Genomic DNA, 17,041 nt, shown 5'->3' with positions numbered 1-17,041 from the left:
TCCCTATCCCTATTGCACTCCTTATATTTTTTTTCCTTTTCTTGTGGGTTCTCTCACACATTCTGTTTCTCTTTTATATTTCATTGTATTTGATGCTTTCTCTTAACTGCATTTAGTTTCAGTTGAACAGTATCCCAGTCTCTCTTGCTTGTACTTTTCTAATTTCATGCACAGTCTTTTTCTTACACGTGCCTTCACTTGCTCTTTCACTTCCCCTCTTCTCCTTTGCTCGTTCTTTCTGTCTTTCACATATTCCATCCCTGTTTATTTTTTATGCTTTCCTTTTAGATAATGCTTTCAGTTCCTAGAATATTCTCTCTCTCATGCCTTTACTTTGTTGCATGTGCTTTTTATTTGGTCTACGGCAGTTTTCCTTTCTTGCCCTTGTACACTTTTCTCCCTTGTGTATACTTCCCCTCCCTCTCTGCCTCACACTGTATTGTTGGTTTCCTCATCTTTCAAGTTTCCACTCCCTTGCATGCATGCTTTCCTTCTCTCTCTCTAGTGTGTCCCCATCTAGTGCATATATTTTTCCTCTCTAGTATGCTTTCCCCATCTCAGGCTTCTGCTTCCTCTCCATTGATTATTCTTACCCCCTTATTCCTGCTTTTCTTTTTCTCTCTTGGGCATATTTTCTCTCCCTTACTCAGCCATTTTTCTCCCTTGCTGTGCTGACTTGGAAGCTTTACATCTCTTTTGTGTACTTTCCTGTTTTGTCACATGCTTGTGATCTTCCACATGTATATTCATAATAAAAGTATGTTCTACATAAATTCCCTCTCATTTTTTCATCCATTTTCCCCTGCCTTTCCCCTCTCTGGCACTTTTTCATTCTTTCTGTTGCACCTTTCCTCTCTCTTGTGCACATACTCTCTCATTCTCTATCTGGCTTCCCCATATGCTCACACCTACAGACACATTCAGTGTGTGTCCTTGGTATGCTTTCCCTCCTTTTCCCTGTTGTTTTTCATCTTTTTCGCATACTTTTCGTATTTCTCTTGTGTGCTTTCTCTTCCAGTTTCCTGCTCTATTGTGTGCATTCCCTCTCTGACAGGTTCTTTCACTTTCCTGTACACATCTCTTGTGTGCTCAAGTGTCCCTTGTCTCTACTGTGAATGTTTATCACTTTTACACTTTCTTGGTCTGTCTCAAACAACATATGTTCCCCTCTTGTGTCTGTTTCCCCTCTAAGAAGGAAATCAAGAAGTTTCCTTCTTGATTGAACATCTGTCTGATCCTCTTTCAGTCCCTCTTGCATTTCTCTTCCTTCTTATTGTGAAAAGTTTCCTTTCCTCTCTTAAATGTTTTACCTCTGTCCTGTACATCTCTTCCTCTCTCAGACGCTCTTCACACCTTCCAATAATGTCTTGATTTCCCTTCCCCACTTTCTCTTTTCTAACCACTGTAACGTTCCTTTAATGTATGAGCTTTCCCTTCCTCTCTGGCATACAATACATGTCCTCTGTCTTGCACCATCACTCTCTCATTGATGTACTTTCCTGCCCTTTCTTATGATTTCTTTCTCTAAGGCACATTTATCCTTTCTCTGTCACATGCTATATTTTGACTGTTGCCAGTCATTGCATTTCCTTTTTCATGCTTTTCCTTTTTCCTTTGCCTGTTTTCCTGCTCTGTCTGCTCTCTCACTGGTACTTCATGTCTTAAATGTCACACATCTCACTTTTTGTCTGCCTTGCGCTTTCTTTTAACAGTCACACTTTCTCTTCTTACCTTACGTGCTTCCTCTGTGCCAGGCTTGCCTTGTATCTCATGTTTACCCCTTGTACTTTGTCTTGCATTCTTCCCCCCCATGCATGCACTCTCTTATGTGTCTGTCTGCTTTACAGTTTCTTACAGATTTTATGTAATTCTGCTCTCTTGTGTATTCTTTCTCCTAATTTTGAGCACTTTTCTTGCACATGCACATGCTGTCCCTTTCTCTTACATGCACTTTTCCTTCTTGTGCTCCATTTCTCTTGTGCCTCTTCTTTCTGTCAAGCTCTTTCCTTCTTGCATATGAGTGCTTTACTCTATCCTGTGCACAGCTTCTTTTGCTTCTATTTCTGGTTGCCCTGGGCATTTTTATGTCTGTCTTGTGCAATTTTCCTTCTTTACCTCATGTCATGCTCACTGTCTTACCCACTCCCTCTTATCTGTGTCCTTCTCTCTAGTTTGCTCCCTGTCAATCTCTGCCTATGCTTGCCCTTTCCTTCTCGCTCTTTCCATCTTTCTTACTCTCTTACCTTTGCTTTTCTTCCCCTCTTCTTGACTCATTTTTTTCCCTTCTCATTCTTTTGTATCTGGCTTCTCTCTCCTCTCTCAATCCCACTCTGGCTTTCTTTGCCCTGCTTCTATTTATGTTTCTTTGGATCTCAATCAATCTATCTACCCCCAGTGATACTTTCCAAATCCCTGAAATCCTCATTCTCACCTTCCTTCTTTCCTTTGCATATCTTGTTGTCTTACCTTGCTCCTTCTGCCATTTCTGTTCCTCTTTTGTCCCCTCTTTTTTAATCCCATTTTCTCTTCTCCTTCTCCCTCAGTTCCCTCATCACTCTCACACTCCCTCTGCTCAATCCTTGTCTCTCCTAATGTCATGTCACCCACAGCCATCCATTTTTTTTCTTGCCTTACTTTGTCTTCCTATCTGTTCCTTCTCTCCCTTTTTTCTATGCTCTCTTCTCTCTCAGCTTCTGCTTCCATGTCTTCTCCCCCTTTTGACAACCTTTGCCCATGTAACTTCTCCTCTTTGACTCCAATGCTCTTCCTCCGTCCACTCTCTTGCCCAGTTTCTCCACTTTCCTCATTTCCATTGCACATGTAGTTTCCTTCATGCACATTCCTTCTGCCTATGTCTACAGTCTTTATTCTAATGCTGAGTATTGTTCTTAAAAGCTATTTGCACAAAGCTGAATTATTAAGAAGTTCAACACTCCTATAAACTTGCTGAAGTATGACACTTGGGCTTAGTAAGAGTATCCCTGTATAATCCCAGAAGACATCTCATTGCACCACAAGGAATAAAGAGTCTGAAGATGAATATGCTGGGCATTTTGCTAGAAAAAACTGTGAAGAAAGTTGGGAGCAATATTCTGAAAAAATGCATTAATTCAGTGCACTGAAGAAATTATCCCATCCCCTTTTTCTCTTCAGTACTTTGCATATTCCTTCCTCTTTATTCTGGAACAGATTGCAGCATAGTACCAACTTTGTTTCCCCTCTTAAATTAGCAAGAGCTGAATGGTGATGCTGGACTCTGGTTTATGTTGCTGCTCAAGTAGAATCAGAGTCATTCAGAAGAACACTACTCTCTTGAAAGAGAGGGTCATATTTGTAGACCTTTGCTTACATACCTCTTTATTGTAGCAATGTTTCTAGATGTAACCTGTACTTTTTGCTGGTATTGGCCTAGTTGTACTATTCTTACAAGTTAGTTCCTTTTTCACCACTAGTTTTCTGTTCTCCTCTGTTCCATGGCCAACATAACTGCTTAGTTCTGGTAGCTGTGGATAGGACTGTACATGACATACTGTCATTCTGTGTTTATCTAGGATTTTTCTATCTTCTTTTCTCACACCTTTTCTTGAAGTTAACAAATTCTTCTTGAATGTATGTGTTACTGGGATGGCAGGAGTAATTTGAGGAGAGAACTGTTATTTTATCTAAGTCACCAGTTTAAAAATAGTTACTGTAGTGGAAAAATGTAAGAAAGAATTGACTCTGCCCTCAGTGCAGAAGAGTGAGCATTGCTTCACAGAACCACAGAACACCCCAGGTTGGAGGTGCCCTTAAAAGATCATCTGGTTTAACCTTTTCTGGGAACAGGAGCCTCCATAAGATCATCTAGCATGCTGTCCAGTCTTGTCTTGAAAAACTGCAGCCATGGGACTCTACCAGATCCCTGGCAAGATTGCATCCGTGATTGATTATTCTCACTGTAGAACATGTCTTTCTTATACTGAGATGAAACCTCTCCCAGTGCAACTTTTCCCTTATGTCTTCTTATGTAGCACCTGGTAAGAAGAACACCTCCATCCTTTGTTGCCATCTTTGAGTAATTAAGTACAGGAATGCTGTGATGAAGTCTACCTGAGCCTTCTCCATAAAGAAGAGACTTAAGTCTTACTGTCCTACGTTGTAGAGCTCTTTCATGCTCTCCAGTCCTTCTTTAGAGCCCCTCCAACCTGTCCATGTCTTTTTGGAAGGGTGGGGGACCAGAACCGAACATAGTACTACAGGTATGGCCTGAGAAGCGCTCAGTAGAGTTGGGATAATCACATCTTTCCCTGCTAGTAGTGCCCCTGAAGATGCAGCTAGTAGTGCCTGTTGGTACAGCAGTGCACTGCTGACTCATGTTTAGCTTGTTGTCCCTCAGTACTCCCAGGTTCCTTTCAGCAACACATGCAGCCTAGCCCATAACCTGGGTGCAGGACCTTGTACTTATCTTTGTTAAACTTCACACAGTTCTTGATAGCCTGACCAGATCTCTCTGTAAGACAGGTCTCCCTTCTAATGTGTCCACCTTGACACCCAGTTTAGTGCCAACAACACATTAGTGAAGGTGCTTTCAATCCTTCTATCTAGTCTATTTATGAAAATGTTGAGGAGTTTGGGGCTCAGTAACACACACTGTGGGACCCTACTTGTGACTGGCTGCCCCACTAAGTAAGAAACACAGATCACCACCCATTTTGGCCTTGTTTCCTATCCTTACTTAAGTAAATTGTGCTTTGCCTTTCTAGAAATGCCTTGTGTCACTGTTGATGTGTCTTCTTATACTGGTATATTTTAACTTATTAAGTTTGAATTTAATTGAATAACTTGGACACTAACACTCTGTGTAAAATTTCTTCAGATCCCATCTGTCAATAACAATTGTTGGATGCAATTTTTCTTTATACCTTTAGCTAACATCATGAAGAACAACTGTTTTGCTTAGAAAAATGTGTAGGAAAGCCTGCAGATGCACCTTTAACAGAAAATCAAGCTGTAAATTTCCTTATTATTCCTTGCATGTATGATGCCAATATAAAATGCATAAGTTTTTTTTCCTACTGGAAACTTATGAAGTGTTCAGTGAATTTTGGAAGAATAGTCACAGAAAATTGACCAAGGCTGGGCTTTGAAATACTTAGGATTTGTGTTTTGCTTGTTAGGATGGTTTGGTTATACCTTGCTGCAATAAAATCTGGGCCAGTGTCAACGCGAATAGGCTGGTTTGGTTTTGAGTTGGCTTTGTTTTTGTTATTTTTGTGTGGATGTTTTTTGTTTGTTTTGTTGGGGTTTTTGTGTGGGGTTTTTTATTTTATTTTGCTGACATGAAGCTCACAGCGCAACTGATTATGCCAGCAGTGAGAACAGGAAAAAACATTGATACAATTATATTTTTCATATTCTAGATATGGAGATGAAGAGAAGTTTCAAGTCCTGATAGCTTTTTGCAGCTAAACCTTTGTGTGAACCTGCTGAACTCTGTATTACAGTCCACATGTGCTACAGTTCCCTGTAACTTGCTGCTACAGACATGACCTTGCTAGGGTAGTTGTGTCTTTTCTGCCTTTCTTACTGGGAAAGAGAATGCAGAGGGCAGAGAAGAATCAGTCATTCCCAAGATCCATCCTTTCCATGGCAGCAGAATACACTTTACAGCCCTTTTATCTTTCTGGCAACCACCATTTTTGACATCTATCCATTGATAGAATGTGGTGACAAAAATTGTGACTTCGTAGCATTAAGAATGTTGTTCTGATTGGTAGTTTCTACCAGAGTCAATCATGTAAGTTTCCAGAGGACTCTTGGTTTCCTTGGAACTGCTAAAAATATAAAGTGTTTTTCCATGACAATGCAGGATTGTGTTCTGTAATCTAAAATAGTATTGTAGAATTACACTAAGTGAGAGTGGGACATGTGGGAGAGATGTAGCAAATTTGTTCTTGCTGCTGAACTGATATTTGCTTAGATCAGAGAAATTTCTTACACATTGCAGATACTCTAAGATGTTGGAGACATGTGGAGTGCAACCCTTCATTAGTATATATGGGGCAGATGAATGAAATGCCAAGTATTTTTCAGAGGACACTAAACAGGGAGATCTTTGAAACTGCAGAATGCCAAGAAAGAGAAGTGCTGCTTAATATTGTTGAAGATGTTAATACAGTAAAAATTGCCTTCAAATAGGCAAATTCAGTATCTCCCGTGGGAGGTAACTTAGGCAGTGATAATCAGAGAGAAAAGGGGGAAAGGAAGGGCAGAAATGCTAGAGGGTAATTTGCACTGAAAGGATTCAGCACATTCATACTGAAACCCTCCAGAACAACCCTCCTTCTCAAACCCTAGAAATGTGACAATACCTAGGGTATTCCATCATCATATGCTTGCATATTTCTAAACCATTTATTTGATATGGTGTATTAGAAAAAGTGTTGGAACACTGTAAACACTGTAAAGCGTATTTAAAAATTCCTTGTAGATGCATTTGTAGGGCTGTCTATGGAGATTCTTTGCTTGATTTTTAAGCTACAAAACTTATTGCCACCAGCTGCCAAGAATTCTATATAACTAGGAGATATGTTTTCACAAGAAAATAGTTTCTTATTGTTTTTTTGGATTGGTTTTTTGGATTTTTTGGTATCATAATTTTTTCATTTAGCAAGCCTTATATTAGTCATCTTGGCGGCACCTTAGAGATGGACTGAGAGGTGAAAGATTTGTTGATGAAACATCTACAATTACGGTTTAGGATATCCAGAGAAGTGGTAAACCTATTAATGTAACTGTTTCTTGGGCATATTTTACTACGTATTAAACATTTTCCATGAAAAATAGACTATTTTTGCTGAAAGCCAGTATGTTCTTTAGACCACACTTAATGTTTGCATTCTAATTACAGCATGTTTAGTGATTTGAATCTGTAGTGTTCTTTGCTTCAGAACTCTCCAAAAAAGTTGTTTTTTCCTGGATCTCACATGAAGTTTGGATATGCTTTGTCATCTGTAACACATACGGTTTTCTCTTTCAAGTCCCCATAAGCTAACTTCCTAGATGAGCTATAGATGAGAATATTAGAATTCCTTTTTGTTACTCCTGCATTGTGCAGAGGCCTTAATGCAGACTGGTTTTGTCAGAACATGGAGGTAGTGTGCACAGTTTATATCTGTTTATCTCTTCTCCTTTAAACAATGAAAGGTATTAATTGTTGGAGAGATGATTCAGTATGGACTAGTTACAGATTGATACTTAAATGCGTCCTATAGTGTTCCATTATTTTAATGGAAACAGCACTGATAATATGGAAGGTTATTCATTACTGGCTGGTCCAGATCATAAACATGAGGATACATGAGCAGCATCCCACAGCCAGTTTTCTCTGTTCTCCTGGTGAATTCATTTGGAGTAACTCAGAAACCGTCTGAACTAGCTGGATTGTCATGGTCATGTTATCACTGGCTGCCTGATCTCTGGATGCTGCCTTTCTTGTGGCCTGGAGATGCTGTGGGCACTGTAGAATGAGGAGAAGGAGCACACAAAAGCATTACTGTTAGCTGTTCAGATTTTGTCCCTGGCCAAAGTAAGATCAAAAATGTGTTTGAAGAGCCTTGTTGCCTTAGGATCAGCTGTTGTCTTAGAATCAGGCCAAGAAGGTCTAGCTGCTTATGCTCAGTCATTCCAGTGCTCCGTCCACGATGATGGATGTGTGAACCAGCTCTGAGATAAACCCAGTTATTCTGCTGTTGAATCCCACTAACAGTTTAATTTTGTGGCTGCAGTGTGCTTTTGCTGCCTCCTCTAAATTGCACCACTGCATTATACAGTGAAACTCTTCAGATTTTCCCTCTGAAGGTACAATGTCGATGTTATCTTGAGAGGTGGAGTGCTGAGAGCTTTTGTAAGTAGAGGTATCCTATAAGTAGGAAAGAATTAGCTATATTTTTGATAAAGAATGCAGAAAGAATTGTATCATTGACTTGGGGATTCATCTATATGGTCTATCAAGTGCATTTTTTAGCTCAAGAAAATGTTTTTTAAAATGCTTGTTTATCTGATTGAAAAGCCATTTCCTCTGTTTATTCAGTGGTCATCTGACTATTACAAATACTATTTTTATGACAAATACTGGTTTAACTCATATCAGCATGAAAACAGCTAAGACTGAGTGAACTGCACTTCATTTAATCCTTGCCCACAAAATCAGTTATTAAACATAAAGCTGGTTATTTACACAAGATCACTGAAGACTAAGATAGTTATGCAGAAGCAGGGAGCAGTCTAGTTCACTCCCAAGTCTCAGTTTCCTTGGCTAAGCAGCAAGGGAAATAGTTTTCTGTGAACTGGGTGTAGGTTTTTCAGTCATTTGTGCCTACTGTTCTTGATTTTAAAACTCAGCTTTCATGACCTGTTCTTCCTTCTACAGAAAGCCTTGGGAATTTAGATCTTGACTTCACTGGAAAACAGGGCTGTATCCTAGTTATTTTTATTTAGAGCATAAGAAGTTTAATGGTTTATGTAAAATACTGCATTCTGTAGCTTACTTAGTCATAAATGACTAATTAACATCTTGCAGAAGTGCTAGCCATGTTAAATTTTTATTACTTGGAACAAGATTAGAATTAAAAACTGGGAGGAGCAGAACAGAGTCTCAGATCAGGATTTCGCTGTAAAACATTTCCACTCTGCCAGTGTGTTCTTTTGGGAGCTGATGATGTAAAATATTTTGATGGGGAGAGGAAAATGTTCACTTATTATTCCAGCTAAATAGTTTTTTCCTTCCTTTTGTCTGAAGGGGTAAACATCTGAATTTAGTGTGAATTAATCTCTGCAGATGTATTTTGGGCAAATATATCTTGGAATAAATATATGTTGGAGAGGGGCCAACCCAGCATCATTGCTTTGAGTTGGTGCCTCAGGAGAGGGAGGACAATCCAAGTGCTGAAAACATTTTCACTTCCATATTCATCTGGCTCTTGTAACCCACCAAAATACATCAATGTGGCAAATTCGGACCTTGTAGGCTACATGGGGCAGACATTTCTTGGGATGCCGCGGACCCAGCTGAGCTAAGTAGCTGTGACAGAAACACAATGCATCACTCCTGTGAACCTAAGAATGTGGTATTATTTGGAGAATATATTTATGTTAGCTTTGTGAAGTTTTCCAATAGCACAATTTTTATGTTGTTTTGTACAGTGTTGCTGGCTATGGGCAGCAGTGTACTCTGACAAGTTTTATGCTTTTCACAAGGTGGGGACACAGACTCCATCTGAACTGTCTGTTGAACAGGTTAGGAAGCTTTGTGAGGAGTACTGTAGTCCTCTCTTCCTCTTACCATTCAGGTTCTGTAGAGCAGCACTATAAGGCTAACAGGAGACAAAGCTGTCTTGAAACTACTTAATTGAAACTTTGACAACTAGTACATTAAAGCACAGAACAATCTAAGTATGAAGTGAACTCCTGGGTGCCTTTATTGCAGAGACAGTTGCTATGCTTACACCTGACATACACGTTATAGGATATCTAGAGGTGACAAGAACAAATTTTATTGGTTCATCATTGCATAAACAATCAGCTTTCTAATACAAAGTGGAATTCTCAGAATACTCCTTGTGTTGTGAAATAATGCTAAAGAGGGGAGGAACTCCAATGTCTTTTCTGAGTTTGCCTGAGAATGAACTCCTCTGTTTTTGTTACCAGGAATTCTGCAGCAGTGGGTCACGGCTGTTTCTGCTACGCTTTAATGCGTTCAATTCCAGTTGCCATCTACGTTATTTTGGTAACAGGTCTGCGCTACCACCTGTTCATATGGAGTGTCTTCTCGCCAAAGCTACTGTATGAGGGAGTGCATGTGTTCATCACAGCTGCTGTCTGCCTGTTCTTCACAGCAATGGATCAGAACCACTCTTACATAAAAGTGCAAGACTGAAAATAAGTGTGGTATGTGACTCTGCGTTACGATGTCCAGTGTGCCACTGGAATGGAAGAAGGAAAATACTGGCTTTAAATTGTTGTGCAGATTTTGAAGAGTAAATTGTTAAAAGAGTTGTTTCTTTTAGTTAAGATTAGTTTTGTGTTAAAACTGAGTTTTCTTTAAAAATGTTGAATTGAAATACACTGTTTTTTCATGGATACCTTTTGCTCTGTAGCTGTCATTATAGCACTTTCCAAATAACAGAATGGTGATATTACATGTTTTGAATTAAAAAATATACATCTTAATATAAATACAGACCAGTGCCTTGTGGGCACTGAAAAAATCTTGTGTGCATACAATTTTTTTACCTTCTTAGACTATAGAATCCTAAAAAATGTGCAGGTACTGTTCAAAAGATCCTGAATCCATTAGCCTCAGGGTGTTTTTATGTTTGTTTTCTTTCTAGTGGATGCATTGAAATTATTATTAAATTTTTATTGTACAAGCATTCCAGGTAAGAGATTTTGTTTGTTTTGCATAGGCAGAAAGCATTTCTGCTTAAAAGCAGTATTTTTCTTTGTAAGATGAGTGCAATCATTATTTGTAATGGATTTTGATCTGCACTTCAGACAATGAATATGAAATACTTATTGTCTAACAAAGTAATGAATCTTCTGACGAGTCCATTCGCTGCTCAAATGTTGTTTTTCCTTATCAATGTATAAATTATAAATCAGGTTGGTGCAGCCATACTGAACATTTGATCACGTTTTCCACACATGGGTGTGAAGCTGTGAGCAGCGAACAGGAAAACAGTTTAATGGATTAAGTTACCAGCAGAATAAAAGGCGTAAAAGGTGTGTTTGCAGTTTTCATCATCACCCCCCTAGTGACCTGTCTAGCCTTCTCATTTGAATGTGCTGTAATTAATTTCTAACAATATTGTTTTCCTTGCTTCTTTCAAGAAGATACATGTTAATTACTATCAGGATTCATGTGAGGTCTTTTTGCCTCTTAGTTTCGTCCATGTTTTTTGTCCATGTTAGTGGCTAATATGTTTGAGGTATATCAGAAGAGAAGCATACAGAGACCTTTTAATTTTTGTTACAAATATGGAAAAAGAAAGCTTTCAGGACCAATACAGCTTACAGCACAGTTGTTAAAATCACTGATGCATTTTTTTGTCTCATGTTACAGATAATGCAGATCTCAGGCCTTTAGTTTTTATGCATTAATAATAGGCCGTCTTGATTACTAATAATGAAATATTTTTTCAGCTATAAAATAATTAAATTTTTCAATACACTAGCAACGTATTGTTCTTTACCTGGCAGAGGGAGTACTGGATCTTAATGTCACTTACTGTGACCTGCTGGAAGATTGAAAATTAAATACTTCTAATAAATAATTTTTTACTGCCAACTGTGGTTATTTAAAAGAGTTTGTATTTGTAAATGTACATCTACCATTTTCACAAATCTCAATATTTTTTGGTTACCTGCTGACTAGCAGCCATGTGGCATTATCTAAATATTCTCTGTTTACTTATGTCATTAATTTGTAAGCAGTCCTCCCTAAAATGCATACTGAGAATGTTTATGAGATATTTGAGTCAGAGGGAAAGGGTGCTAATAAAGAGATCAAAGGGATAGAGCAGAAGTTTCTTCTGGTGTACAGATTCCTAAAATAATGTGGGATGACATTTACAAGTTTTATTCAATCCTCCTGGGTGGTTGTTATATTTTTGTTGTTGTTGTTTTGGCTTGTTTCTTTTTTTTGTTTTTGTTTTGTTGTTTTTGGGTTTTTTTTGCTTCTAGTAATACCTCTTTTATCAAATAGTGGAATCCAAACTATTGTGTGTGTATTAAAATTGCATTTTTTCAGATTACTTAGTTAAATGATTCATGTTCCCCTTCTCCTCTGAAGTTGAAAGATGTCCAGACTGGATCCAGCATTAAATGGCTTGGGAAAGCTGCTACTTAGGTCTTCAAGACCAGGAAAGGAAGGAAGAAGAGACTGCATCTCTGTCTCAAGTCAGCTGATGAGTTTGCATGACATGGGAAAGAAACATGATGCTTTCAACTTCAGAATCAACATTTTTACTCCTTTTCAGCCTTTCCCTTTGAGTGTAGGCAAATGAAATAATGCTTCATGAGCTTATGGGCTCTAGCAATGCAGATCTTAGGCAGTAAAGGAATGAATTCTTGCTTCAGGCAACCAGGCTTTAACTGGAGGATTATGTTATAATAATTTTATTTTAAATCAACATAAAGTTTTGGCATTTGATCTGAATGTACAGAGAAAGCAAATGCCTGAACACAAATTCTCTTATCTCACTAGTTAGTTGTTCCACCTCACTTCTTGTCATGTTCAGCGTGTTTCAAACCCTCGCACAAGGAGACAAGTGATGTGGGAAGCAGGAATACTACTGGGGATGTTTTTTGCTGTTCTGAGCATACCAGTTTCTTCTGTCCAAGTCACCTGTAGTCTCTGCTTCTGTGTGGGATCAGCCTGGGCTTCCTCGGTATTGCCTTGTGCACAGACACAGACTCCTCCTTAATTAACTTCTAAGCAGGTATGTTTTCTCTATTTGGATAAAGTTTTGCCATGTTAAATATTTCTGCTCAGAACCCTCACTGCTGGTCACAAAGTGCAACAAGTTACTGCGGTCTACAGTTTGCTCAGCTGGATTTCACTAGATTTCAACTGACCACCAGTCAGCACAACTTAAAGCTTATAACTGATGTCCAGTATGAACCCATGGATTCACAGGGGTGATGCTTGGGCCTCCTTCTTGTAAATTAATTCCTGCTTAACGAAAAAAAAATAAATCTATTAGTATTTCAGGTACTATATGTTTGTACTTCTGCTCTCTAGGAAAAGAAGCCTCAGTTTTCCTTGTATTTACATAAGCCAGCACAAAATCCACAGCATGAACCACAGGCAGGGCATGTAGGGTAGGCCACTGTTCCTTCATGGTTCCATGCTCATCCCCAGCTCATCCCTGTGAGGGTCAGGGCAGTTTCTGAAATCCCTCATGTCAGGCATCAGAGCAAGATTTAGCTCTACAATTACGCAAAAGGAGAGGCCATAGTTGCAAGTTAAAATGAAGGGCTTCCTCTGAAAAACCAAGGTTTTTCCAGAGTGCTTCACCAGCAGGAGAGGAAAGAAACTGTGCTTCCACTGGTCAGCGGGGCAGGAGAAGGAGCTGGCTGGTGTCATTATAGGCCTCCTACCCTCCTAACTGTGAAAGACTTATCAGCGCATGTTTGTGAGGCTGGCATTGCACCATCTAACCTACAGAAAGCCTGGGCAATTGCCTCTGTTCAGTCTACAGGCAGATAATACAGAGGCAGACTCTTTGCCAAAAGCTAGATGGAAGGAAAATGACTGATAGGGAGTTTGCAGGATAATTTCTGCCTGGCCCATAGGCACTTGATTTCTTCTCTTAAGAGATGACAGACAGTGGAGAAGGGAAAAGCACTGTATGTTGGACAACTTCAGCATTGCCTTCAGTAGGGTGTACTTGGCAGCCAAGTTGAGCTCGTATTAGTTGAGCTAATAGATGAGTGGGATTGAAGGTGGGCTGGATATGTGGGCTCTGACCTCTGAGGTCTGAGTCACTCCATCTCAGCCTTGCTTGGCAGAGAAGTGATGTGTTACTAGGGCAAGGCACTTTAGGATCATTCTTAAACTGGATGAGGGGAGAGACCAGAGCAAATCTGGAAATGGTACCAAGTAGGGGGAGGCGTGTATATGCTGAAGGGAAGGATCACCCTTTGGAGGGAGTTTGGCACACTGGAGAAATGGGCTGCAGTACAGCTGGGCATGTGCCCCTGGCTGGTAATGGTACAGGATGGTGCCCAGGGGCTGCTGAGCAGCCGTGACAGCCTGATCCTGTTCCCCAGCTCATCAGTGTTCAAGAAGCACACACACATCTGCATGGACACTTTATCCAGAACCTGGCCTAGGTCCCAGTGGCCTGTCCTGCTGCTGTCACCCAGACAAGGAAACCCCAGAGGTTTCCAGCTTCTATTGCTAGTATCCAGACCTCTTCTCTTAAAAGTGAGTCCAGCCTGAAGTTCACTACTGTTCACACATCTATCAAGAGTTGAGGATGCACTTACAAAGAAGGATTTAATGAGAGGATGAGGCACTCAGCAGTGATGAAGGGAAGGACTCACAAAGAAATACACACTCTAGAGGCCTGTTTATACAAAGCCAGCACTTTTTCTCTACATTTTCCTCTGTTTTCCCACATTTATTCCTTTCTCAACCATCTTGGTCTTTCTTTTTCCCATCGTTTTGTCTCTTCTCTAAGTATTATGTAATAACTTGCATGTTCCATCAATCCCCATAAACACATGCTGTAAGTTTTACTGAATCCTGAAGTGCCTTTTCTGTGGATCCCATGAGTCCTATGCTCCTCCAGGCAGTAAATTCCTTGAGTCTGCAAGGTCTTCGGGAGGAAACACTTTTTTTTTTTGACTAATCTTGGTGTGCTTCACACCAGGGATAATTGTCCAGTCGCTTAGTGACTGATTATATTGTTATCTAAATAAATTACTATAAATTGCTGACTGAGCAATTAGGTGGGCTGAGATCCTCAGCAAGTCCTTGCCCATCTGACCTTTGTGAAGTCATGAACAGTCTGTTATCACCTAAGTTCGCAGTGATTTTGTGCCTTGTTTCAGCCTGGGAATGAGGATGCATCAAAGACCTTTCGGCTGCAGTCAGCTCCAAGGAGGGGAGGCACGGAGGTGAATTCTTCGCAGAAGGGCATAGGGAAAGCCTCAAAGGCAACAGGCACAAGTTGCAGTACAGGAGTTTCCAGGAGGTCAGGGGACTCTTCTGTTACTTGGGTGTTTACTGTGGGGACGACGCCCAGGCTTCCACCCTGGGACATCTTCCAGCACCAGAGCAACCTCATTTAGTTGCCCCTGCTGTGGGCTGGAAGTTTTACTGTGTGTGTTCCAAAGAACTCTTCCAACCAACACTCAGCAAGAATTCTGTGGTTTTGCTGTGTTTGAAGTTGTCTCTGCAATTTCTTGCTGGTCATTTCACAGATTACTTCTTGAAGTCAAAAAGCTTTATAACTGATTTCATAATAAAAAAGTTAAAAAAAAAAAGTGAAAAAACCACCACCACAAAAAAAAAAAAAAACAAACCAAACAAGAATATGTCTGTGTAATTTTTTTTTTTTATTAATAGATAAACAAAACAGTTGAAAATTGTTGTTAATTTTGGTGTTTCTGTAGCCATGCATTTACCCCTAGTTGCAATGTCACCTGCCTTTCAGTTCCTCTGTAGCTGTTCTGTTTCCAGACTTGATTACAAAAGGTGCCCTATTCTGCCATTATCTCTTATCTCTTCATTATGTCATCATGACTTGGATGGCTCCCTAAAATGTTCAGCTTGTCTATCATGCCTGAAGTGAAACTTGTGGCCTGGCTGGGACTTCTGCAGGTCCATGCTGGGTATGTTTGGTAGGACGCACATAGGTGACTAACTTTCTGAAGTTGTTTTTCTGTTTTCAGATTGAGAAATAGGCCTGTGGACATCATTACTTTTGTTTTGCCTGATTGGAGACAGAGGGTCACCTAAAAGGACCTGTTACCTCTCACAACATTTGATGAAAAGCTTGGTGTCATGGTTTTAGCACTAGTTAAATATCACTGGAATACTTACTTTTTGCTGTGAGATATGGATAGGAGAAAGGCAAAGCAGGCTGAAAACTTAAAAGGAATAAAGAAAGTTTATTAACAGAACTACAAGAATAAGGAACCAGAATAAAACCTCAAGAAACCCTTCCTCATTCCCATGATGGCAGCTGCCCAGAAGAAACTCTGCCATCATGCCTTCCTCCCATTTTCACACCGCTCAGAGGTGTGTTCATGGGCTGTGAACTCAAGGGGTATTATTTTAAGGATGAGTTATTCAAAGGCAAAGGTTCTCTTCATCTGACTCTGTGATCATCTCTGGGAACAGAGGTTTTCTCTTTTTTGTCACTGGAGGCCAAGGATCTTCGTCAGCTCTCACTTCTCTTTCTCTGTTCCAGCATTTCATGGGATCACAACTACTCCACCATCTGCTTAGTTTCATCAATGGATACCTTTGCTCAGATCTACACTTCGAAATACTTCATTCCCCCCAAATACTCTTTCATAAATTAAAGGAGTTTTTCAGAACATTATTGTCCATCTCCATGGCCCTACCAAAAGAGTATTTCAGCTTATTAAAGCATCTCCTCATTCTCTTTCTATTGGAAGCTCTACTCCTTCTTACACTGACTTTGATGGTTTATGTTGTCTCATTACATGTTGATCACTCTCACTTTCCTCTCTCTGGAAAAGGATTAAATCTGCAGGTCTCATCTGCGTAGTGAAAGGGTGAAAATCTGGCCCAAGCTGCGAAAGGTAGGTATTCATGGTATCGGATTTCAGCTCAGCAGCGCTGGAAGGGCAGCAGATGCTTTTCGCTTTTCGGCCTGGAGCCATCTGTGCCGCCTATGAGAGGGGCGGCAGTATTGGTGAGATGTCAGCCCAGCCTAGGGCTGGGGCCCCCCTGGGAAAGGCTTCAGCCACCCCACTGGAACAGGACCTGGAGGGCTTCCCAGGAGGGGTGCAGCAGAGCCTGGCCCAGCCTGGGGCCGGGGACTCCCTGCAGGCTCCATCCCCCCCACCTGGGAGATGCGGGAGGCCGAGCCCAGCCCCCGTCAGGCCACAAGGGAGCGTGCCAGCCACACCAGAGCTCCCATACACCAGAGCTCCCATACGTTTCAAAGCTGGAAAGAGAGTCCCAAGTTCCCAGGCTTAGGGTTAAAAAGCGGTATTCACAAAGGTGATCTCACTTTTCAGTGGTGAAAAATACTGTCAATTCTCAGAACTGGCCAGCTATTGGCCAGGTCTCAGGCAGAGAAGAAACTCCCAGCAGCCTCTCTAAGAGCCTTCAGCATCCGTGGGTGTTTACTGACTTTTTTTCCTAAATGCTAACCTATCACACTTGGGTTGCCATGAGGAATAGCCCTGTTCCTTCAGCTGTCTCTCCCACTCAGTATATTTGCCCACATGCAGGGTACTGAGGACATATTTTCAGTGTGATACAATTGTTAAGGTGTAACTCAGTGAAAAGTTCAAT

The 17,041-nt window shown here is 40.5% G+C and overlaps 1 protein-coding gene across 1 annotated transcript in view; it reads left to right on the top strand.

Annotated features, from left to right (window-relative positions):
• PIGG (phosphatidylinositol glycan anchor biosynthesis class G (EMM blood group)) overlaps positions 1-11,326 on the top strand; it is an 84,970-nt gene extending 73,644 nt beyond the window's left edge. Inside the window, exon 13 of the mRNA XM_023943779.2 lies at positions 9,688-11,326. Within this exon, the coding sequence (XP_023799547.2) occupies positions 9,688-9,916 (229 nt within the window). The 3' untranslated portion in view covers positions 9,917-11,326. The remainder of the gene's footprint in view (positions 1-9,687) is intronic.
• The last annotated feature ends 5,715 nt before the right edge of the window (positions 11,327-17,041 follow it).

The sequence above is a fragment of the Cyanistes caeruleus genome, chromosome Z (genome assembly GCF_971803275.1).
Source record: "Cyanistes caeruleus chromosome Z, bCyaCae1.hap1.1, whole genome shotgun sequence".
NCBI classification, from domain to species: domain Eukaryota; kingdom Metazoa; phylum Chordata; class Aves; order Passeriformes; family Paridae; genus Cyanistes; species Cyanistes caeruleus.
This window is presented reverse-complemented; position numbering and strand designations above follow the sequence as displayed.